At 38.8% G+C, this 23,023-nt stretch overlaps 1 protein-coding gene across 4 annotated transcripts in view; it reads right to left on the reverse strand.

The window, feature by feature from the left end:
- FGF14 (fibroblast growth factor 14) overlaps positions 1 to 23,023 on the reverse strand; it is a 401,593-nt gene that overhangs the window by 126,011 nt on the left and 252,559 nt on the right. Inside the window, exon 1 of one of the 4 annotated variants that reach the window (XM_027730758.2) lies at positions 2,039 to 3,060. The exons of 2 other annotated variants lie outside the window; for them this stretch is intronic. In XM_027730758.2, coding sequence (XP_027586559.1) covers positions 2,039 to 2,231 — 193 coding nt within the window. In that variant the 5' untranslated portion in view covers positions 2,232 to 3,060. Of the gene's footprint in view, positions 1 to 2,038; positions 3,061 to 23,023 lie in introns of those variants that run through there. One more of the 4 variants, XM_027730755.2, reaches the window with a different exon arrangement.

Below are 23,023 nucleotides of genomic sequence, written 5' to 3' on the forward strand. Positions count from 1 at the left end.
ATAAAAAAGACACTCTCATAAACAGTAATTTCGTAACTCTTATAATGTATTTTAAAGCAATCAGCCCTATAAAATGTGGCTTATTTGGGTTTTTTTCCCATATGATTTTTCATTGTAAGTTATTATGCAAAAAATGTTTAAGTAATGACTTCAGCTTGATTATTTCTTCAGTTTCCTTCTTAAACAGCATGCAACTTTGAATCCACAGGTACTCCATGTATCACTTTGTGCATCAAGAACATACACAGTAAAAAGTATGATAGTATTTTTTCACCAGGAATTCCTATGGATGAGCAGTAATTGAGCCTTTAACTTAAATCAATGGATAAATATCATCATGTCTCAACATGAAGAGTTCTTAGAGAAAATAAACTTGGGGGTCTGATACTGCAGACTTTACTGGTGAATAGCCCTTGTTCTGATTATTCTTACTGAAATCTTCTGTATCCGTGGTACAGGTTAACAGCAGAGTTATATTCTAATCCAGTTCTCTTGTTCAAGAATGTCACAATGTACCTTATGAAAAGTGACTAAATGAAAAAGAATGAATTCAAAAGTCTCTATAAAGTCCCTTCTTACCTAGGAAAATGTTTGGTATCTCAGTGCTGTGAGACAGTCATCTCCTCAAATGGTAATATAGTCAAATCCAGAGTTTTCACCCAAATAAGACTGCACAGGTGATCAAGCACAATTGTTCAATTAGCAAATCCTCATAAATTCATTTTCATGAATAAGTATCACTTATAAAATCCACCATCATAAAGAAAATACTGTAGTCTGCTTAAGCACACACAGAGACTGCTTAAGAAAAGCCACTTTAGATTTTGCCACTGACATGTTCCTCCTCATCTTTCCTACATCATTGTACTACCTAAAAATGGCAAGACTTAACTTGCATTTAATGCGAGTTACAATAAATAAAAATAAATAATTTCACTGTAACAAAGCTACATGAAAGTAAAATTGCATGGATTTTGTTGATTTATGCTTTTTCATGTATGAGGCACGGAAAAGAGGCAGGAAGCATCAATCAGGACAGTTCCCTGATTATGCTTCTTAAAATTATCTTCTGACCCAAGCTAAAGAGGAGTTGTAGTATACATACTGAACCACAACACATGGTGGCATTCTTTAATGTAACAGAGGGTGGTTTGTGCTTTATCATGGTTAGATAGTATTAGCCACATTTCAGGTAATACTTAACATTTTCACTCATATATATAATAATATATATATAATCCTTTTGTTCTAAAACTACTTGTTTCCTGAGGACAAGTACAAAGTAAGTCATCATCATTTCTGAATGCTGTTGAATACCACAGAACTGTAAAAAATGGATAAGTCATTCCAATATCATTTGACTCCTTTTATTTCTGGTGTTCTAACACAACGTAGTGGATAGAATGCAATCATCACGGAACCAGTTTCAGTTTTCTCCGTTGACTACTGATCATCTACCCTGAAGAACTGCCTGCAGAACCTGTTGGTCTGCATGGTGAGGCCCTGGTTGGGGATGGGCAACAGGCAGGTGGACCTGCTACCTGGGCACCCATTGCGATGCTGAGAAGCTCTCCCACACCTCTCAGTGTGCTGACTGGGAAGTTACCGGACAGCGTGGAGCGAGACCCCTGCACTAGGGCCGGGCTGCACCCACCAAAGCCAAGCGGGTGTCTCAAGGAAGGGCTGGGGAACGACGGCCCTCAAACATCGGACACCCAAAGAGCTTTCCACGCTGTGCGCTTTTTGTCCTTCAAAGAGAAACACGGGAGAGACGAGGACACGCGGAGGGGCGGGTAGGGCTCTCGCCGCGCCGGCCGCCTCTCCCGAGGGGATTCCTGCCCGTAGCACACCTGTCGTGACCAACACCGGCGCTCCAGGGCCGGCCGGGCTCGCCAGCCGCGGCTCCACGGGGAGCCAGGAGCCGCCGGCTGGCAGGACCGGGGGCGGCGCCCGACCTGGGAAGTTTTTCGCCACAGGTTGCCCCCTCCCGTCCCCCCACCCCGGGAGCCCGCGGGCGGGCCCGGCCACGAGGACGCACCTTGGCGCCGCAACCGCCGCTTCTTGAGCCCGAAGATGCGGACCTTGGAGAAGATGTCCACCAGGTTGCCGTTGCAGAGCCCGCGGTTCTTGCTGGGGCTGTTCCGCCTCCTGCTGGCCGAGGGCCGGTCCCAGTGCTGCTCCCTCGCCTGCCGCTTCTGGCGGATCAAGCCGCTGGCGATGGCCGCTGCCATGGCTGCTAGCCGGATCGCCCACGCCGGGCAGAGAGGCGGGAGGCGGCGGGGCGCTCAGCCCCGGCGGGGACCCATCCCCGGGGGACGCGGGAGAGCGGAAGCCTCCTCCGGCCCGAGGCGCGGCTGCGGAGGGGCACCTCCACCCTGCGGCCGGCGGGAGCTGCTGCCGCCGAGGGTCACCGCATGGGTGCCCCACCGTCACCCCCGCCGTGTCCTGGCACAGGGGCACCTACTACCTGCTCGGGCGAGCGTCTGCGGGCGGGCGGGCTGGCGGCGCAGAGAGGAGCGAGCGGGACTCGGGGCAGAGCCGCGCCCGGTCGGGTCGGATCGGGTCGGGTCGGATCGTGTCCGACCGGCAGCGCTGCCCCTCAGCCCCGCGCCGCCGCCTCCCGCTCGCCCGCCGCTGCCATCGCCGCGGCCGGGGCGGCTACCGCCGCTTCTTCCCGGCTCCCGCCTGATGATTGCCAAGTGCTTCAGAAATCAGCATCTGGAGAGAGCAATCTTCTTCTCCGGGGAGAGCTGTAATCACGGCTCCTCGGTCCCACCCCGCTCCAGCCTCCCCTACACACGCACACGCACATACACACACACACACACGCACGCACACACACACACACACACACAGGCACGCACCGCTGGAGCTTTTTTTTGTCCTCCCCAAGGCGAGGGGCGGCGAAGGTGCGAGGGGTGGAGAAGGAATGAGGGAAAGACAGAAGAAGGGGGAGAGAGTCGGACGGACTGGGTGTTGCTGATGCGGTTTTCTGGTGGGACCCGGGGGGGGGTTCCCGGTACATCCGCCTCCAGCTGCCTCTGCCCCCCGTCCGGGTGCCTTTGTAAGGGGCTCCCTCCCCGGGGGGGCGGAGGGCGCTGCGTGCTGCCGGAGTGGCGGATGGCCCTCCGCGTTCTCCTCCGCCCGCCCGAGGCACCCTCGCACGCACCCTCTCGCCGGCTCCCCGGCACCGGCTCCCTGCCGGCCGCCCCTGCCGCCCCCAGCGGTGACACCGGCACCTGTCACCGTCCCCAGGCCGGAGAAGCCATGGGGGCAGGGCCGGCGGGTGAGTTGGCACCGCGTTCCGCCAAGGGCAGGCACCCCGCCCCGCGACTGCCCCTCCGCCGGACAGCCCGCCCGCGGCGGGGCAGGAGCGCCCCACAATCCGGGAACGGACGGGGCTGGGGGTGTAGTCTGGCGGGAGAGGAGTTTCTGCCTCAAGGGAAGGTTTTAGAGCCATGAGGAAGAAGCACATCTACGAGCTGGAGGGCAGAATACCGAATACCGAAGGAATAACATAGGGCACCCACAAACGGCCGCGGCTGGTAGACTTACTGATGACAAGCACCGTGTAAAATTGTAGGCCGTCTTGGAGCACTTGAGGAAGCACCAAACAAGTTCACTAGACACAGAAGCCTAAGGAGTATCTGCCCCGAGGAGATCACAAGACACTGCAAATAGTAACTACCATGTAAAATATGACATCTCACTTGTTTCCTTTCATCTTTTTCACTTTGCTCTTCTCTCTTTTCAAATAAGGGCTTAAAGTTTTTCGGATTTACTTTCTGCAAGCCTAATTGTTAAACTTCCTGAAGTTGTAACTAGCCAGAGAAAAGTAGAAAAAGGAAGTAAGCAGCTACACAGAAAAAAAAATGCAGTTATCCTATAAAGAAGGACAGATGCTTGCACAGGGAATTATTGTGTAATAAATATCTATTTTTATACTGTTTACAGAACACTCTAATTTCTTATTAGAGGGGTTTGTGGTGGGTTTTTTGTTGTTGGTTTGTTTTGTTTAACAGGCTTGGAGGTGCAAATATCAATCCAGAATAATTAATTTATTTGCAATACAGTACCTAGTATATAAGAGTTTGTTCTTGTTTCAGCAAAGGCTTCAGCATCTCTGATATTGACCATTTTTTCCCTAAATCCTTTAATCTACAAAGCGCTATTTTTATACAGAGGGCAAAAGTGTATGGTGGGAACTCCAGTATACAGGGATTTTGTATTAATACTAGACCAGCTAGGAACAGAACATGCACAATCGGATCACGATAATACATTTTAATTCTATTTAAAAGTGTCTCTAAAGAGATTCAGCTAAGTCTCATTGGATTTTCTATCTGGTAATTTTTACAGAGCAGCAATTTCCTTACAACGGTTACAATTGCCTTAACTAATGCAATTAGACAGAGAAGTGGTTATATTTTTAAATATAAAATTCACTGTAGTATTTTTGTATGCTGCTTTCCTTTTCCTTCCTTCTCAGAAGTGGACAAGACACGGTGCTGCCTTCCTTAAGAACTCTCAAGAGGGAAGCGGTCCTCCAAGTGACTCCCCAGTGGGCCTCCCCCAGCCCCGGCCCTGGTCCCGTCCCCGGCCCGATTCCCTCCCCGGTCTGTTTCTGCCTTCAGCACCACGGACAGCGTAGCAGAGAGGAGCAGCGAGTGGCATAGAACATCCCGTGCCACCGCCGCGGAGCTGACAATACGCAGCCTAAGTCAGCTCGACTTGGCTGCTGGCTCCAAACAAAAGAATGAATGAGAGGGAGTAGAGTGAAATAAAGGCCAATCACCCACTATCTTTCATTTTCACGGGATTTTCGGAGTAGAATATGTACATACAGACCTAACATTAGCATGAGAATCTCTCTCCAAAAAGATGTAGGTTCCACGTTCCCTTTTGCTGGAGGGACCTCTTTATATTGTCCAACGATGCTATGCTATATACTATCTACTACTATTGTTCCTTTTCCGTAGTTTCCTTCAAATATTGGGCCTTTGCCAAAACACACTGCCATTTCTCAACGACACGATGCTTGAGGTGATGGCAAAGAAAAGAAACAAAGAAGGTGAAAACGGGTGGTATGCCTATAGACAAAGAGAAAACGTGTTTCTTACTCCAGAGATCAAAAACAATAGCTTCCTACTCACATCTGAGAAATACAGAGCAGTTGTTTACAGCTTGAGGTTTTGCAAAGAAAACTCAAGAGAGCCATCTGGTGTCTTAACCTGTGATAAAATGTGTGCAGTTCTAGTCAAAGTGAAGGTTTTGCTAACAGATGGATTGTAGAAGTATGAACATATTGGCTACCTTAAAGACTAATAACTGTAGAAGATTATGTATTTAGGACAAATATCTTACTTATGACATTTTTTACATTAAAACAGGGTCTTATTTCTGATTAACAATACTCTGGATATGAAAACAAATAAATAAAAGCCAAAGAGGGTGAGCAGAGATTTTCAATACTTTCTGTTCTCCCATCTGTTCATTTCTAACTTGTAATTTATTATGGATTTCAGGAGTTTTCTGAAACAAAAACATTTTAGAATCTATAACATTGCTTGCTTGAATGAATTTTAGAGTAAAAAATTCAACATATATAAAGTGTGTATAAAATACTTGCAGTATTATATACTAGGGTATATAATACCTACATAATAAGAAACATTATTATTCCTTAAATTTATTCTTTGCTGTATTACTGGGAAAAAAACATATACCATTTCAACTAATTTAACATATAAATTACAACGTGGTATTTTCGGGCATTAATATTCAATATTAAAATTTACAACATTAATATTTGTGTATATGCACGTACTAGTGATACATAACACACTTTTATAGAGATTTCTTTATAGGAAAAATGGAATTTAATCTTTATTGTAACCTAGACACATTGGCTTCAAAATTTACAGAACTTAAAATGTCATCCTTATGCATCATGGACTGTTCTATTTCTTCTTTCTTCCCCCCCCCCCCCCACTTGTATGTTTTGCGTTAATTTAGATAAAGTTAAAAGCTGCAGAGTAACTTCTGGTCAATGCAGACATGAAAGCTCTACAGAGTTCTTTCTTTTATAAACCATTTCAATATAAAGAAAAATGTCTTTCTACAGGTATTTCCCACCTATGCACACTCCGTCCAAATTTTCCCCTCCCAGATATCCTGAAACCATTCTTCTTATCAAATCCAAACCAAAATAAAAAAAATAAACCCCAAAGTTCTTACACACATATATTTTATAGGAGTGTAAAATGTCAGATTACTACATTGCTACTAAATGTGTAAGTTTCATGAGCTCTAGTGAAGTTTTTTTAGCAATTCCTTGCCAACAGTAGGCTCACACAGCTCATTTTTCCAGTTAAATACATTAGAATATGATGAGGGAGAGTCAACTTATCCTGTATTCTAGAAATCACTAGTAAAGTATTGTGAATCTAGATGTTCTTCTAGACCCTAAAGAGTTGAAGATTGTTTCATGTTTCTGAAAATGTTGTTTGCTTTTTTTTTCTTTGGAAGATGTTGTGTGCTATAGTTGCAAAAAAGATTAGTACCTTACTCCTTATATTTCCATTCAAACTTGAAAGGATGTCCTGGGGGTAAAGGTGCCAATTTAGGCACACAATTGCAAGGTATGCATAAAGGTACATCTAGACCACTGGGAAAATTTAATATCATTCCAAGAAGTGGCCTCTCAGGAGTGGAAAAAACACTTGTTTCTAAGTTGTGATGGATTCATTTAATCAACCTTGTGGTGCTTTTGAAAAGACAGTAGACTGATTACCAGGGTGCTGTTTCTAACTAAAATTGGGATTCTGAACATTAGGTGGTTCTGATAAAAAAAATTTCTTGAAGGTTGCTGGTAGTTTTGTTGGACCATAATCAAAGTACCTAATTTCGATGTACATACTAAAACACCTGCACTCCCACACTATGATATCATAAGAAAATGTGATACAGGCCTACAAGTAGGATTATTCATATAATTGCAAACTGATATTTTCCCAAGGCACACAATATGTACTTACGCAGGAGGATGGGTATTGGTAAGCAATAGTAACTTTCAGTTCTTGTTTTCGTTTTCTTGGGGGACAAAGATGGAGCAAGAGAAATAACAATGACTTGAAGAAGATGAAACGTATAATCTACTCTGTAGGTTGGTAAATGTTTAATTGAAAAAAACTTAAGTTAGAAAAACATGTCAACATAAAAGGTCGTATTTGTCATGATCATACCTGTGTGAAAATATTAAAACATAGACAAGAAATCCCTTTTCAGATAGTTTATGCGCATTCCATGCTTATAATAAGACTAGTATGCTTGTGCAATGAGCTTTAAATTGGGTCCATTTTACATATTCTTGTATATTAATCTGGATATAGTTCTCCTTAAAAGTTATTGTTAACTTCTCAAAAGACAAGGCACTGGGAAGCACTGAAATTTAAAATCTTTGATGTCCTGAACACCTGACGCTCATTTATTAGAATTTGGAGAGCATTAAGAACAAAGTTTATTAAACATGATAATATACTTCACAAAATTTGGAGAATTTGGATTTCTATGCTTTCACACTGCTCTGTACCAAAAGCACTCAGCTTTCAGTCTCAACATTCAGAATGCACTCAAGGAGCCAAACTCATACCTATTAAAATCTACTGAATACATAGGAGTTCCTGTGGAGTCACTTGTTTAAATAGGTCAGGTGAATCCCTTTAAACAAGACAAAAATAAGATTTCAGTACGTTGTTCAGAGGACTGCACATAATTTAGCCACCTTCTTCACAGGCTGTGGACTCACTTGACCTTATGTATCCAAGTCATAAGAAGAACGGTTAAAACATAATTAGTGCACATACAAAAATAAATTAAAGCACTATGCAAGGAAGTCCTACATTAGATGACTGGCTATACAGAGAACTATCAAAACATGACCACTAATATGCATAACAGCTCAGGTGCTGCCTACAGCAGCTCAGAGCTGATGCCTTAGCTAGTGCAATATTTGTTCTGCATTCATTCTTTCACATATTACCTGGGATACATCTGTAACTCGAAGGACTGAGTACCTCCACTCTATATATTGGCTTACTCTTTAGACATTAGAATAGTTCTAAGAATGCTTAGTTTTGCTTTCTGTTTTTGACTTTGCTTTTCCCATTCCCTTTCCAATGCTAAATTGCACCTATTATTCTGTAGTAATGAGTCTCATTAGTAGTGCTTTGTCAATTAAAATACCTACTTTAATTACTTCAGAACGTTGGTTTTTATTCCATTGGCTAACTCTTCATTCTTCAACAGAGAAAAAAAAAAGGAGATGGAGATTCTTAAACTATTTTTTACAATTGATCTTTCGGCAAGATTGTATGCATGATTACAGTTGCTAACTTTTAGCACAGCTCCTGTGACGTCTTTCATGACTCTTCCTGGTTTTCACTCTGTCCTCTACTTCTGATACCACTTCTTTTGAGAACAAAACAAATCAGCTGAGTTGACAGGAGAATCTGAAGAGCAGACAGATCATATAAGAGTCTCCAGGATAGCTCACCCAGGCCCAAAATTTAATTCCAACAAGTCTCTTTTAAATGACAGTTAAAAAACTGGGGAAAAAAATAGTCAAGATCACTTTCAGGGAAAAATCCATAAAAGTAATTTAAAATTGATACATTGTGGTTTGTTGGATTCCAAAATATGATATCTGCAGAGAGAGATTTGAGTGGTCTCTGCAGAAAGCCATGGGCTACTAAAGTTGGGGAAAAAAACCTTGACATAAGAAGCAAACAAAATACCATCCATGTGACATGCCCTGCCCAAGCCAAGAGTGTCCGTCTTGATCTCATCAACCCACGCAGGAGACTTATTGTGGTTTATGTCTCCCTTTGTGTCCTCTGTATCCTGTGTATTTTGCAGTCCTGAATACCCTTCTCCCCCCATGAAGTCCCCCAAGATAAAGCAGGGTTTTTCCTATGATGTAATTGTAAGACCCCAAGATTTGTTAACCTGGGTTTTTCCCTTATGTCATCCTCGTGAAACCCCCCAATTTTAATAGAATGAATATGCAACCCCCTTGTTGAATGTGTTGACCCTGAACCCCTTAAATACCAAACTGTAAGTCCAAAAAAATATTCCAGTTTCTTGCCTCCCTGGGATCATTTTAGCTTTATTGACCTCTGCAGTGGTTTCTACAGTGACATATATATTATTTTACCTCTAAAAATTAAATAGTCCCCTTAAAGAGAGGTTCTTAACAACTACAACAGAAACACATTGCCGTTAATTTTGTTCCCACTGAAGCTAACAGCAGATTTGCTTCAGACAAGGCTCTGGTGACACAAGCCAGAACAAGGACTTTCATTAAAGAAAAGCAAACACAAACACCACCCCCCCATCTCTAGTCCACACAGCTGCAGAGAGCAGTTTAAGATTTAGAGGTCTAAAAACAGCGTGGAGAGCTTCTTCATTAATATGCACAGCTTAAGCCAACATCTGTTGTGTTTACTTATCTAGCCACAGCAGGACTTGTCTGTTTTGCCTGACTTCTGAAACATGCAACACATTTTGCTATTATTCTCTCAAGTAACTGAAAGTCCCTGTAAGGTTAGTCTGCTTAATTTTGTTCTACAGAAACAAAAGGAACACTGTTGCTGAGGAATTAGGTCTCTACAGTGAATTTCCTCTGAAGTCAGTTCAGTTGGCAGAGCGTGTAAGCTGTTATACCTGTTTGAGAATACTCTCCAGTGAGGATTTCCTACTCCTAGAACATCTTTACAAGTGTGTTTCTTGCTTTCCTTAGAACAGATATGAACACATGACATATGAGAAAAAAAATGTGCAATATTTCTGAACCTTAAGAACAAAGGTGGTGTCAGATATTGACCATCTCAGAGACCCAGAAGAAAAAGCACATTATACCCATTACAATAAAATGCTGACCAGACAAGACAGTATGTGCAGAGACATACATAAACAACTATTTTGAGAAGCAGAAGAATGATTCACCTAAAATTAAAACCAATAATGCCTTAAATATAAAAAGTGATTTTTACCAGAGCCAAGAAGAACTGGAGCATGTCTGCCCATGCATTTGCATGCACACATGTATATGCTTACACATATAAACACATCCACAATATAATTTTGGAAGAAAGCATGAAGGACACTTCTTGACAAATAATTTAGAAAAAACAGTCTTATTTCCTGCTATGTGACCTAAAATTGACAGTGTAAGTAATCTGGTAAAAAAATTTTTTTATAGTAATCTGTCTTTTTTTACAATTCTTCTACCATTTATTTTCAAATTACTTTTGTTTTGCAATCCCTTCCATACTAATTCTAAGATATTTTGTTCTTTTCTTGTTCTAAAGGGGAGGTAATACAGTGTTTCTCTGAGTACTGCTAATGAAGAAAGTAAGTGTCTGAAGGAAGAAAATGTAGATATAGAACAATTCAGGTTAATGCCACATTCATCAATAGGGCAGGCCTTGATCTCCTCTGAGATCTATTCATACAGACACATTCCTTCCTTTGGGGTTCAGACGCAACTAATGTTCTCTGAAAAAAAAGTCACATACCGTGGTACCCCTTCCAAACAAACAGAAAATTCAGTGCATAGTCCACTATTTCTATTGAACAGAGTAAGTTAATGACATATATAAATCTCTGCAAACAAGTATGCTTAGCTTCTTTTTAGTTAATCCAGATTTTTAGAAGTATCTGACAAGCATGAATACTTCTAACATAGTGACCTGATTTTTCAACACAAGCTTACAAACATAAATTACAAAATGTTTGACACTTAGGACGTAATTCATTGAAACCTTTCAAAAGCATCTCTCTCTAATCTGCAGTGCAATTATGTGATTTGCCAGCAGTGGACACTGTCTGTCTAGTTTTTCACAGATATATTGACTGAGGAATATCTTGCAACACGTACCGGTAAATTTTTCTTTTATTACTTGCGCTGATGTAAGAAATGAGAGGTATTTGTACCAGACAAAAGCTGAGTAAAAATTGCATGGAAGGAATATTTTTCAACATCTGTGTAACATCAGACTGTACCTTTCTTTAAAAAACCCTGTTATTTTAAAGTAACTTTAAAGCTAGAAATCAATCTAACTAGTTGAAAGAGAGTTTTCATTCATCTTAAAAATAGAAAAATCTAAGCATTTTTTAAAAAAAAGGCACAGATTTAATCACAGATAATAAATATTACCCCAGGCACAGTTATAAGAGTTACAACAATCACCTGTTAATCTCAACATTCAAACGACTCATTAAGCTCCCTCTAAAATGCCCTTTATCTTAATAGCATAATGCTCATTGTCTGCCTAATGTAGCTGAAAACTCAAAAATAGGGCTCAATAGTCTGCTGCCAACAGGACACAGGACACCCACAATGTCTACCTTAACTATGCTTTTTGTCATGCAAAAAGTCACTTGTAATTAGTGATAGGATCATCTTAGATCAGCCTAAGACTATTGTGAAATTGCCTTCCAGAAAGCTGTGAACTTTAGGAAGATTGGCGATCTAGCTGCTAGGTGGCTATATTTCAGTCTTTGAGAACCTGGAGTGTCCATTATGTCAGTCCGCTTATTCACAGTCTTTTATTGTGTGAGTAAAAGTGACTTAGAAGCATCAGTCAATGCATGAATCCAGTCAAAACAGAATACTTGGACTAGACCGAGAGACTGCTGAAATTTCCTTTCAGTCGCATCAGCTCTTAAACCTGCTCAGACTTGAATACCAGTAGGAAAACACTGTCTCTTCCCAAAGCCACTTTTCCCAAGCTGTCCACCTTAAAACTGCACTTTCTACTGTGTACATGGTTACTTTTCCAACTCAGTCCTTTGGGACACATTTATTACCAGAAATCTCTAAGCATCCCTTGCATTGCCCTTCCGTGTTCAAGTAAATTTTGCATTTAAATAAATAAAATTAAATTAAAATTTATCACCAAGTCTCAGAGTTTTTGGGTTATTTCCAGCTTTACTTTAAGCACTATGGAAACTTGCTTTAGCTACAGATGTAGGAAGGAAGAGCTAAATTAATACCAGGAAACAGCTTGATGAGTGGAAGGTCTCTTTGATGCAATCCAAACTCTGCTCTGTAAATAATTAGTAAGTGGTTCTGGCTATGTAGACTGACAAGGAAGAACAGAAGTCATTAGAAATGGAACAATCTGGCAGCCAAATTGCCGTGAACCTTGGCTCCTTGACTAATATTTTCTCTCTAGAAAACAAAGCAATCCTTTCTGGGCCTTAAAGCTCAAAGATATACAATCTACATATTGTAATTTATTGTGAAGAAAAAAAGAAATCTTAAAATTACCATTTTAGTTTTACACATTGTCCTGGGTTACACAAAAATTCTGGTATTCATCTTTTCTTTTCTCTTTTCTCCAAATATGCCTTTTTGGCTTTAAAGTGACTGAACTGCTAGTGATTAAGGACTCAAACATTCAACTGCACCTGCTAAGGTGCTGTAAGGTACTGGACTATTGGTGCTCACGGCTCAATCAGCAGTGTGCTTTGCTGACAATGTGCAGAGAGGCCACCAAGGGCAGGTGCTGAAGGCATGCACATTCGACACCTCAGGCAACAACTCTATTTGGTCTGGTGGGCGGGATTTGGGAAGTTTCTCCTCATCGGGTGGTTTAACCCAGTTTTATCAGAATTGTTATCAGCATTCTCCTTGGTAATGAGTTATATCTGGGCGTATTTGGTCTCTCTCTCTGTATTGGAGAAAGCAGGGCTATGAATCCAAGGGAGGACACTTCTGTCCGAGTTCTCCACACCTCCAAATTTTCTCCAACTGAGACACACATGTGGAATAGGGTACTACACCGTGATGTAAGTATCACTCATATAAGTAAGCGTTCAGTGATTTTGTTTGCAGTTGTGTTACACCAAATAATAGTGCTTTGATGCCACTCACATTTTTTAAACTGACTGCTAAAACCTTGGATACAGGAAGATCAAATTTGCATTGAATCGGTTTTTATAATTTTTAATCTCCTAATTTAAAAAAAAAAGAAAAAACAGCCTATCAAAAACAGTAGACCCGGATCTGAACAGCATATAGATATGTCTAAATCCGATGATTTTCTTTTTCCCAAGACAGATAATCACTTCTGTTTTACAACAGGATCTTTTAAGTGACGATGTAGGCAAAAAAGGATTAAAAATATTTTATCTGATAAGCTCTCTGATCATTATTTATTTCTGAAATTATTTATGATTAGAAGTCAGCTTCTAATTGTCAACATGGTGCTGTTGACAATTTAAACTTTGAATGCTTCTTGCATGATTCACATGACATGAGGTTTTCTGAAGGACAATCTTTTCCAGTAGACTTTCAAAATATTATTTTCTGATGTTCTTGATTTATGAGCCATGAGATTCAAGCTTTCCCTCTACATGAAATTAATCTATCAATGGTCTACACAGGCTTAAATATGAATCTCAGTGATTACCTGACAAAGCTTAAGAAACTTAGTTCTCAAGCTCAAACAATTTCTCCAAAGATTATCACAAAAAATAATTTCTTATACTCTTACTTAAAAATATTTATTTAATAATTATATTTTAGAAAGGCATAGATTTATACATAAAACACACAGATACATACGATTTTCCTACTGCTAAGGGTGAAATGTAAGATTGGACTCTAGAAAACAAAACTTCAGATAGTCTATCAAAAGCAAATGTAAATGAAAAGATAGGTACAAGATGGAAGGGCATAGGATAAAATGTATCTTTAAAAGTCCTCAGAAGTTTTGTACTACAAGAATAAAGAAATGAAAAGTATATTACATATATATACTGAAACACGTGAAAACACAGGAATGTGAGAGAGAGTAGACAATAATATAAATTAAGATGCTATTCAAAGAAATCTGTGACCAATTTAGTGATCTAAGCAAATGTCTAATCTATTAATACCGAATGAGGACAGTTTTCTTCATTCCAAGTATTCAAGAAAATAAATGAAGCTACAGAAAAGCCTTTTTGAAAAAAATGTCTTTTGCAGACTGAAAAATAAATTGGCCATTTTTGGCCTGTGAAAATAATAGTATATGAGGAAAATACCAGAAAAGTTATATTTCTGTATTTTAGAAGAAAAATAATTCTGAGTATCATACAGTTACCAATCAACAAATCTGGTCTTACTAAAATGCAAATCATAACTTAGCATATATAGCAAAGTTAGAGCAAATATTTTAGCAATTTCAATAATCACTAAAAACTTCAAGAATAAAGAAGGAATAATGTAATTTTTAAGGAAAGATATGGAGCTTGTTCAAGGAGAAGCCTTGCTGTGCCTTTTTTTGATCCTCCCCAAACAAAAACTAGGACCTTTTGTTCTCACACAAAAATTAGAAAAGACTAGTGCATTTGCTGGGCAAATGCCATTCATAAGATTGTTACCTAAACTTGAAATGTCAGAAAGTTTCAGTTAACAGGGATCTTCACAGTGATATTGAGTACCCTGTACGTAGAGGCATTTATCCAACACAAATTCTGTGTTGCCAAATGCAAGACCTCAGTCTTCTTTCACTGGCTCTTATGAATCTTTAGATTCATAAGCCTAATTCTGCCTGTCTGAAATACAATTCTGATGCTTCAAACACTGTAAAGTATTTAAGTTCCTATAGGGGTTAATACTAACAAAAAAAATTTTGAGATAAGTTTTATAGAAAAGAAATTTTCAAAGGTATTAAAAAAGTTATCAGTTTTCAGTACTTAATAAGTCATTGTTTGAACTAGGCTTTCTGTATTCCAGCATCAGCTGAAATATCCCGGATTTCCTTTTTTTCCCTTTTTGTAATACTCATGCTCATCAGAAATCTTTAGGTCATTTAAATTTTTTCACAAAAGCCAACAAGAATGCTAATTAAAAGATTATGTAAAACAGTTCTAATGTGAGGCACTGAAACACTATAAATTATCAGGGATTACCAAATTTCATGCATTCAGTTATATCCGCTAGAACTTTAATATTTTGTATGGTAGCTCTGATCATTTCTCCTGGTTATTCAGTGATGCCTGAACACATCCCGAGACAGATCTCCCTTCTATTCTCAATACACTTACTGAATGTTCTAACGTATTAACAAAATCTAGTGTACATGTAGTTTGTTACATACAGGGGCTCCCATTGTGATCTCATCCTTAAAAATAATTAGAGATTTATTATCTAGCTAACAGAAATTAATAGTAGTGTGCTGGCATCTATTCTCTTTTTGTTAAGAGGCCTATTTCCTCCACTGTTTCTCTGCAGATGAGTGGGAAGATAATTGTTAATGATGGGCTTTTTGGGTGTGAGTGAGGAAGTGGAATGAAAGCATTAGTCCCAGCTTGCAAGACATCTTGAGAGAAAAAAGAAAAACATCAGCCATTTTCATATACTCTGAATTTGAAAGAATATTCCATTTTAAAGCCTTTTTTATTAAAATACTATATAATTAATTGTCCTTTTGTATGTGTTTGATGCTAATTTTATTCATTGAACTAAGTCAACTATTAAAAAAATAATCTTGATGCGGCTCTGCCACAAAATTAAACATTATACCTTATCTAGTTGAGACCCAAGAAATGAGTTCATTCCTTCTAACCATTAAAGTGTTGATATTGCCTTAGTTAAAATGAATTTTAACTTCATTTGAATTTAAGGCAAGCTAGCGATACTGCCCTGCTCTGGATTGCTCTGCTCCAGATGAACACAGAATTGCAAGAAAAAGTCCCTCTATTTTTCCAAAATATCCTTGTGGATACTCAGTTTTCAAATGGAAATTAATGACAGGAAACTGACTTTTCCCAAAACATATTTTCTCTGTCCCTTTTTTTTCTATTTGGTGCACTGCACCATTAATCCTCGCCTTACTCTGTTTAATTCCTCTGGCTTTGTTAATTTTGTCATGCTACCAAAAAATCCCAATCTTTGCATATTGTCAAGATTCAGTCTGTGTTATTATTGAATTGTTAATTAACTTGTTTTGGATCCCTTATAATCAAATCCTATGCTCTCTTTTATGGTGGAGCTTTCCTTTGGATAACACTGAACTCCTCCCAGAGTGTTGTAACTGATGACTATCATCTGTGTGGCTTTGGAGGAGGCTCTCACACTGCTCAGTATATGTGGTATCTAGCGCAAGGACTGAACCTCCAGTCTGCTGCTGATCTCCATTTGCTAAACGTTTCTGCTTTCATCAGCTATCCATCCTACTAGTAGTTTTCTCCCGCAATACAAAATGTTAGGAGGAAATCAGCGCAGTTGCCAGCATCAGAGCATTTGTAAATTTTTGATGTGCTTCCTTTAATGTGAGTTCGACTGTACAGACTAGCTAACTTAAGTATAAATAGGACCATATTCTCACTGGTGTCTTAGTTTTGTGGTAATTACAATTACTAATACAGGAAATGAAATGAAGTCTGAAGAAGAGTAGGTAGATTTTAAGAGACAAAGAATAGTTTTCTCTTTGACACACTCAATATTATTGTCAATTAGAGGTAACTTCTTTGCTTACCCTCTCCCCACAACATAGACAAATAAAAGAACAAAATCCCTAAACCAGACATTTAGAAAAATAAAATTTTATGAGTAAAAATGAAAGAAATTCATATACATTCTTTAAAAGCCAAGATCATAGATCAGAACAGCCTAATTTTCTTGTAATGTTACCTTAACTGATTACTTTCCAGTTGAAACTACTTGGTTTTTTATGACAAACAGTAAACACAAAAGGCAAGGTATTACAACCTCATTCAGAAATTGAGCATTAGAGTTAGTGAAATGTTACCCTATTCCCCTTTCCTTACACTCTAACCAGCAGGTGACACAAAGAGCAACAATAATGCTTAAATTCATCAAAAACACATTATTATGTACTACAGTTTCCTCACAACAGGATCAAAGATAAATCCTTTGTGCTTTGTGTACTACTGATTCAACTCAAGGTCTAAACAATGGTAAACAATGCTAATATTGCTCAAATTTTTGAAAAATCCCCCTTGTTTATTATGACCCATTAAGAAATCATCATCTAATCAAGGAAATATTACAAACAAAACACTGTGTGAATATGGGGTGGCAGATCATGCAATAATGTACATATAAGATATACAAGCAGTAAGAGCTCTTTGAGGACTCAGATTCCCTGTTGACATAAATTTATAACAACAAAAATGCAAAGGGCTAGATTGAGCTCACCTAAATTTCATCACTAGAAGTCTGGAATTTAGGCTCCTGTCCAAAGGAGAAAAACACCCACCCAGTCTTTGGAAAATGCTTACCACCCTCTACCGATCATAAATAAATCCACGCTCCTAGTTGAAACACAAGGGAAGCATTCAACAGCTCTGATAGAACAGGAACTTTTTTGCGTACAGCGACACACACAGAGTTCTCCCTTCTCTGCCCAGTTTAGGTTCAATAGCTCTGTCTTTTTCATAATCCAGGTGAAGATTTTGCAAGCTTATTTTGTACAATCTTCAGAGAGGTTACCTTCATTCTTTCTACCCTGTATTTTGCTAACTATTCCTTCTTTCTTTTCTGGATCTCTGTCTTTCTCCTCCTGGGTGTGAGAGGTACTGCAGAAGGGCTCTGTTGGGGGGCAGGTTCAGAGAAGCCTTGAAGCAGGCTCTGAGCGCTCATGTTGTGCCAAGTTGCAGTTGGCACAGTGCCATTTTTGTGTTGAAACATAGAATTATTTAGGTTGGAAAAGACCTTTAAGATCATCATTTTGGTATGAAACAGGAGAGAGAACATTGGTTTGCTTAGCACAGTCAAATTGTCCTTGTGTTTAAATGGTCATAAATGTCCTAACTTTCTGTAGATACATTAGGAAGATATTCAAATGAAATGTGCAGAGAGAAATTAAAATGCATTAGTTACATCTATTTTAGCTAAATAATTTCCTGTGGAAATAATTGCATTCAAATCTTGCAAGAGTCATTTTCAATAGAACATCTGGAGATGCTAGATTCATTGTAAGAAGATCTTGGGGATTAAGGGACAATACTAATGATTTATTTTCATTTTATTTTTTTACTATCCTGAGCAGTAAAAATGATATACAGCCTTTGAGGATTATTGTGCTCTTGTTTAATTAGGTAATATTTAATTAATCTCCTGAGTTATTAATCTTTGTGAATCACATACCATCAGATGGGCTTCTAGTACTTAACAGTGTCAGAAATTATTTATGTATTTTTTATCTCACTACCTTCTGCCTCCAATTTTTTGCTCTCTCTTGCTTTTTCCCTCTACCCACAAGCCTTGCCTTTCCCTTTAGCATTCTAAATCCTGTAAATTATTCACTCATCCTCTAAGGATGACCCACTCACTGGGCAGGGTAAAGAACTGCCCTAGCAATAGGAACTGAAAGCTGGGAAACCTCTCCTTTGTCGCAAGGCTACTAACCTAACCCGCTACTCTCCTCTCTTATGAGGTATTTGCTGCACAGGGTTACAAAATGAACAGGAGAAATAGAATGTCCCTTGTCATTGCCTGATCTGTAAACTGCAATTCCCAAATTCCTCCTGTCTGCAAAGGGTGTGTAGCTAAGATCTCTCATTGTATGTATAGTTCAAAGCAAGTAGGTCTGTAACTGCAGAGGCTATATTAAAAAATCAGCATTATTTCATTCTGTATCAGCTGTGCATTATGGCAGGAAAAGTTAACTAAGCTCTAATATTTAAAGTAACAAAGAAGGTTCTGAGCACAACTTCCAGAGAAGGATTTGGCTGTAAATACCAGGTGGAAAAATACAAACAATTCCAGGGTAGTTTATATCACTATTGCAAAAAAACCCTAAAATTTCTTTTCATCACTACAGATGAAAAAAATTTTATTCACAAAATGAATGATTTTGGTTGACAGGGAAACTGTCTTTGCACTCTAATAACTAAAACTTCATATTTAGAAGTCATGCGAGAAAATGATTATTTTGATTTTAGTAAACAAACAGGTGTTAAAAGAAAAAATGCTTGAAAGGAACTAATGTTCAGGGGTGACAACATTGCAACTATTATAGGTGGAGTCAACACTGCTTTAAAACTGATTTAAATTAGTTACACAAAAATCAGGGCATCTCATTCGCTGTTCATTTATGAAAAGCTCAACTACAGCCCAGGCTGCCTATAAAAAGGCATTATTTTCAATATCATAAAATAAATATCAACAACATTTTTGCCACAGAAGGAATTGACTTTCAATATTATTCTCTGATTGTTGTTGAAAAATTATGTTTCTTGGGTTCAAATAAAATCTTATTTGAATGCAAAGTTTAATATGTGAGCATTCAAAAGGCTTATATTTTAGTTAGCAGAAAACGAGCAAATCCTTTTTTCTGACAAAACATTGAAATGAAAGGTGTAAATTCAAGTAATACTGTCAGCTACCTGTGTTAGAAGACATTTTAATGAGAAAAATTCACAGCAAGTGTCTTAACCGTAAAAAACCTCAAGAGCTACAAATTAAAAGGTTGACAGGCAATTTGGAAACGTCTAGCCATTCCTAACTTCTTGTCTATAACGGTGTACTAGAAGCAAAATGAATTGCCATGTTGATGTCAGTAAGATGTACAAAAGAAATGTCAATGATTAGTTAGTGAATAGTCCCACCAAGGCACTCCATATGTGCAGACACCTTTTCCCCTCTTATGTAACTTATCCTCAGTTTTGAAATTCTGAAAGAAGTAATGAGTATAGTCCAGCAATAAAGAACCAAGAATAGGGATCCATCTCTTGTTTTAAAAGTCACTAGAGGTATAGAAATGCAAATTGCTGGACACAGCAGACATGGTTGTTCTGTGGAGACAAAAGGTCTCAGCCAAGAGCACATTTCTCTTTGCATTTGCTCTGTGCCTGTTTAGATAGGTATTCAGTTCCCGATCACTTTATGATGATCTAACCACTACTATTCAGCTCCCCTAGCTGAGCACTGCTTCCCTCTTCCAATAACCAACAGCTTTAGTGGGAGTAGGAGCAGCTCACTGATGCAATAGAAAAGACGGTATTAGTTAACATGCTAGGTCATGATGCTGATCCTGCTTGCCCTGTAGTCACAGTGCTGGTGGACAGGGACGAGGAATGTGAGGCCACAAAGAACATAAGTCCTTCCAGATGGATAATTTTATAAAAGCTTGGTATATTTTATTAAAATGCTAGTGCTCTCTAAGAGGTGGTTGCCTTGCATACTTGAACTTCTACAGTTTGTATGTTAGTCTGGGAACTGTTAGCACAGCTGTTATTGCTACTGGAAGTCTATGACTAATATTCTATCACAAGGACTTCATAAACATTTTAAATAACTGAGTGACATTTTTTTAAATCAATGCAAACCTACTTCAAGGAATTTTTAGAGATTCTTTGTAAAGAGACAGCATCATGCAAATAGTGAGGCTATTTCAAAGGCAGTGTCAGGATATAGGAAAATTTAAAGACTTTTTGTATTGAGAGAAAGGTGTTATGGACTGAAGGAATTTTCAGGCTGTTGTAATATCTTCACAAATGTTCAACATTGTGTGCCTTACTAGATCAGCTACTAAGTTACTATTAGAAAGCAAACCTGAAAAATAAATGTTAAAGCAAATGATCATGATTTACCCTGTATCTGCTCTGAGCTTTATGAGAAGATATAGAGTCATCAGACCCAATTCTCAGTCATGACTTCTGAAGTACAAGGCTTGTAACTGTATGATCTCTGCACTGGAGGTCGCTCAGACTTGGTGCTAGAACTGTTGCCTTTCCATGTGACAAGTCCTGTGAAGATCTGTGATTCTGTGGTCATGTAGTACATGACTGACTTTAGTAAGCTATTAATGCATTCAGACATGCATTTATAGTTTTCTCTGTAATACTTCTTTTCAGATTATATTATGACTGCTGGCAGCAGGGACCTGTGAAGAGCTACTCACAGTCCCAAAGACCTACTCAGAAGTCCCAAAAAGGAAAAAAGACTATGAACAGTGAAGAACATAAAAGTCCTCTCCCATGGTTAAATAAACGTAATATCTAGAAGAAGCCACGAAGTAGTTGAGGGCTAATTAGTCTTACAAACTGAAGTAATAATCAGATCAAATTTTCTTTCCACTCTTTCTTCAAAGAAGATGTCATTGAAAAAGTGAGTATGAATGACAGGTTTAGTGAATCCCTCTAAACAACCTATGGAAGAAAGCCTTGGCTATAAACTAGAAAGAATGTTTGCACGCGTCCCACTCAGCTTAGTCTTGTCTGCAAACTGATTTAGGGTGCATTTAATCCCCTCGTACAGATCATTGATAAAGCTATTAAACAGGGCTGGTCCCAATACTGAGTTTTGGGGAACCCAAAGCTGCTACACCGACTGGGTGTAGCAGCACTCACCACCACTTTCTGGGCCCAGCCATCAAGTCAGTTTTCAACACAAAAAAGAGTCCATCTGTCCAAGCCATGGGCTTCCAGCCTTTCCAGCAGAATGTTGTGGGAGACAGTATCAAAGGCTTTACTGAAGTCCAGGTAGACAACATCCACAGTCTTTCCCTCATAAAACGGGGCACAGGGAGAGAGACTTTATCGCTCTCTACAACTACCTGAAAGGAGGTTTTAGCAAGGAGGGGGTCGATCTCTTCTCCTAGGCAAATAGTGATGGGATAAGAGGAAATTGCCTCAAACTGCACTAGGGAAGGTTTGATTTGGACATCAGGAAGAATTTTTTCTCTGAAAGGGTGGCTAAGCATTGGAATGGGCTGGCCAGGGAGAAGGTGAAGTCATCATCCCTGGAAGTGTTCAAGAAATGACTGGACATGGAATTAGTGCTATGGTTTGGTTGACAAGGTGGTGATTGGCCAAAAGTCAGACTTGACAGTCTTGGAGAGGTCTTTTCCAACCTTAATGATTCTATGATTCTATGACTGTATTGAGTTGTTCACTGATCTGTTTTCCCAATTGTTTCAAACACTCAGATTCAATGACTGGGTTGTGTGAGACACAGAGAAACTGTATATTTATATTTGTCATGATGCTGAGAACTTCTTTCATGCCAGCCCACTTTATAACAAGTACTTATTTTTGTTAAAGCAATATCACTGGTGAAGTGACTTTTCATGGAATCAATGGCAAAATGTCAATGATTTTGAGAGATCAGACCCAAAATATTTTCCAATTACAGTACTCCAAATTTATTTTGAATGCATTTAAAAATGTTTATCTCCACCAAGGCAATGGAGGAAGACCTGCTTGTTATTTCAGCTCGCAAATTTATTTGTGCAACAAGAATTATGGGAAAAGCATAATTAAATACTATATTATATATAGTTTCTCCCTTTCTGTTGGGATGGGTCAGAGTACATCATGTGCTTTGTTAGTTTAACAGAGGCCATTGGAAATTTATGTTCAAAAATTACCTATGCTGAAATAACTGACATATTAAGAAATGGTTTCAACAATGAAGTAAAGATTTGTGGCATCTTCCTCCTAAAGAGGGTGTGTGTTTAAATCCTTGGACCTCCAACCCCAGCCTGTGATGAAGTAATAATACGGAATTTGTCTTAAGTAATATAGATAAAAGTAGGGCAAAAAGGGAAGGTTGTAGGGAAAACCTAAGAAATAAAGAAGAAGTAAATAATAGCTACTCAAAACCATGAAGAAAATAGTTTCCCAGTGATGGAAAGTAAGTATATAGAATAATATATTCTTAATTTGATATAGCCTTTATATATAAAAACATATTTTCATTTGTAAGATATTAGATTTTTTTTTTTAATAGTTTGAGTCCAAATATTTGTCAGAGAAATTTCCACTCAGGCTGAAGCATAGTTGAAAGTGTTTGGAATTTCTAAAGTGAGCTCAAGTTTGATTTACAGAAAATGAAAGAGAGGAGGTAGCACATGTGGATTAAAAACAGTGTTTAAAAGGCTCTGCTTACATCTAATTTTAACAGTTTGAGAACAAAACTAAATTTTCATTTGAGGGATATTTCCTCAAAAAAAATAAAATGAGACTGCAAATAGCTCTAGGAAGAACTGCCTCATTTTAC

This window comes from Pipra filicauda, unplaced genomic scaffold, assembly GCF_003945595.2.
Source record: "Pipra filicauda isolate LSUMZ 115617 unplaced genomic scaffold, ASM394559v2 scaffold125_size2111803_pilon, whole genome shotgun sequence".
In the NCBI taxonomy this organism is placed as follows: domain Eukaryota; kingdom Metazoa; phylum Chordata; class Aves; order Passeriformes; family Pipridae; genus Pipra; species Pipra filicauda.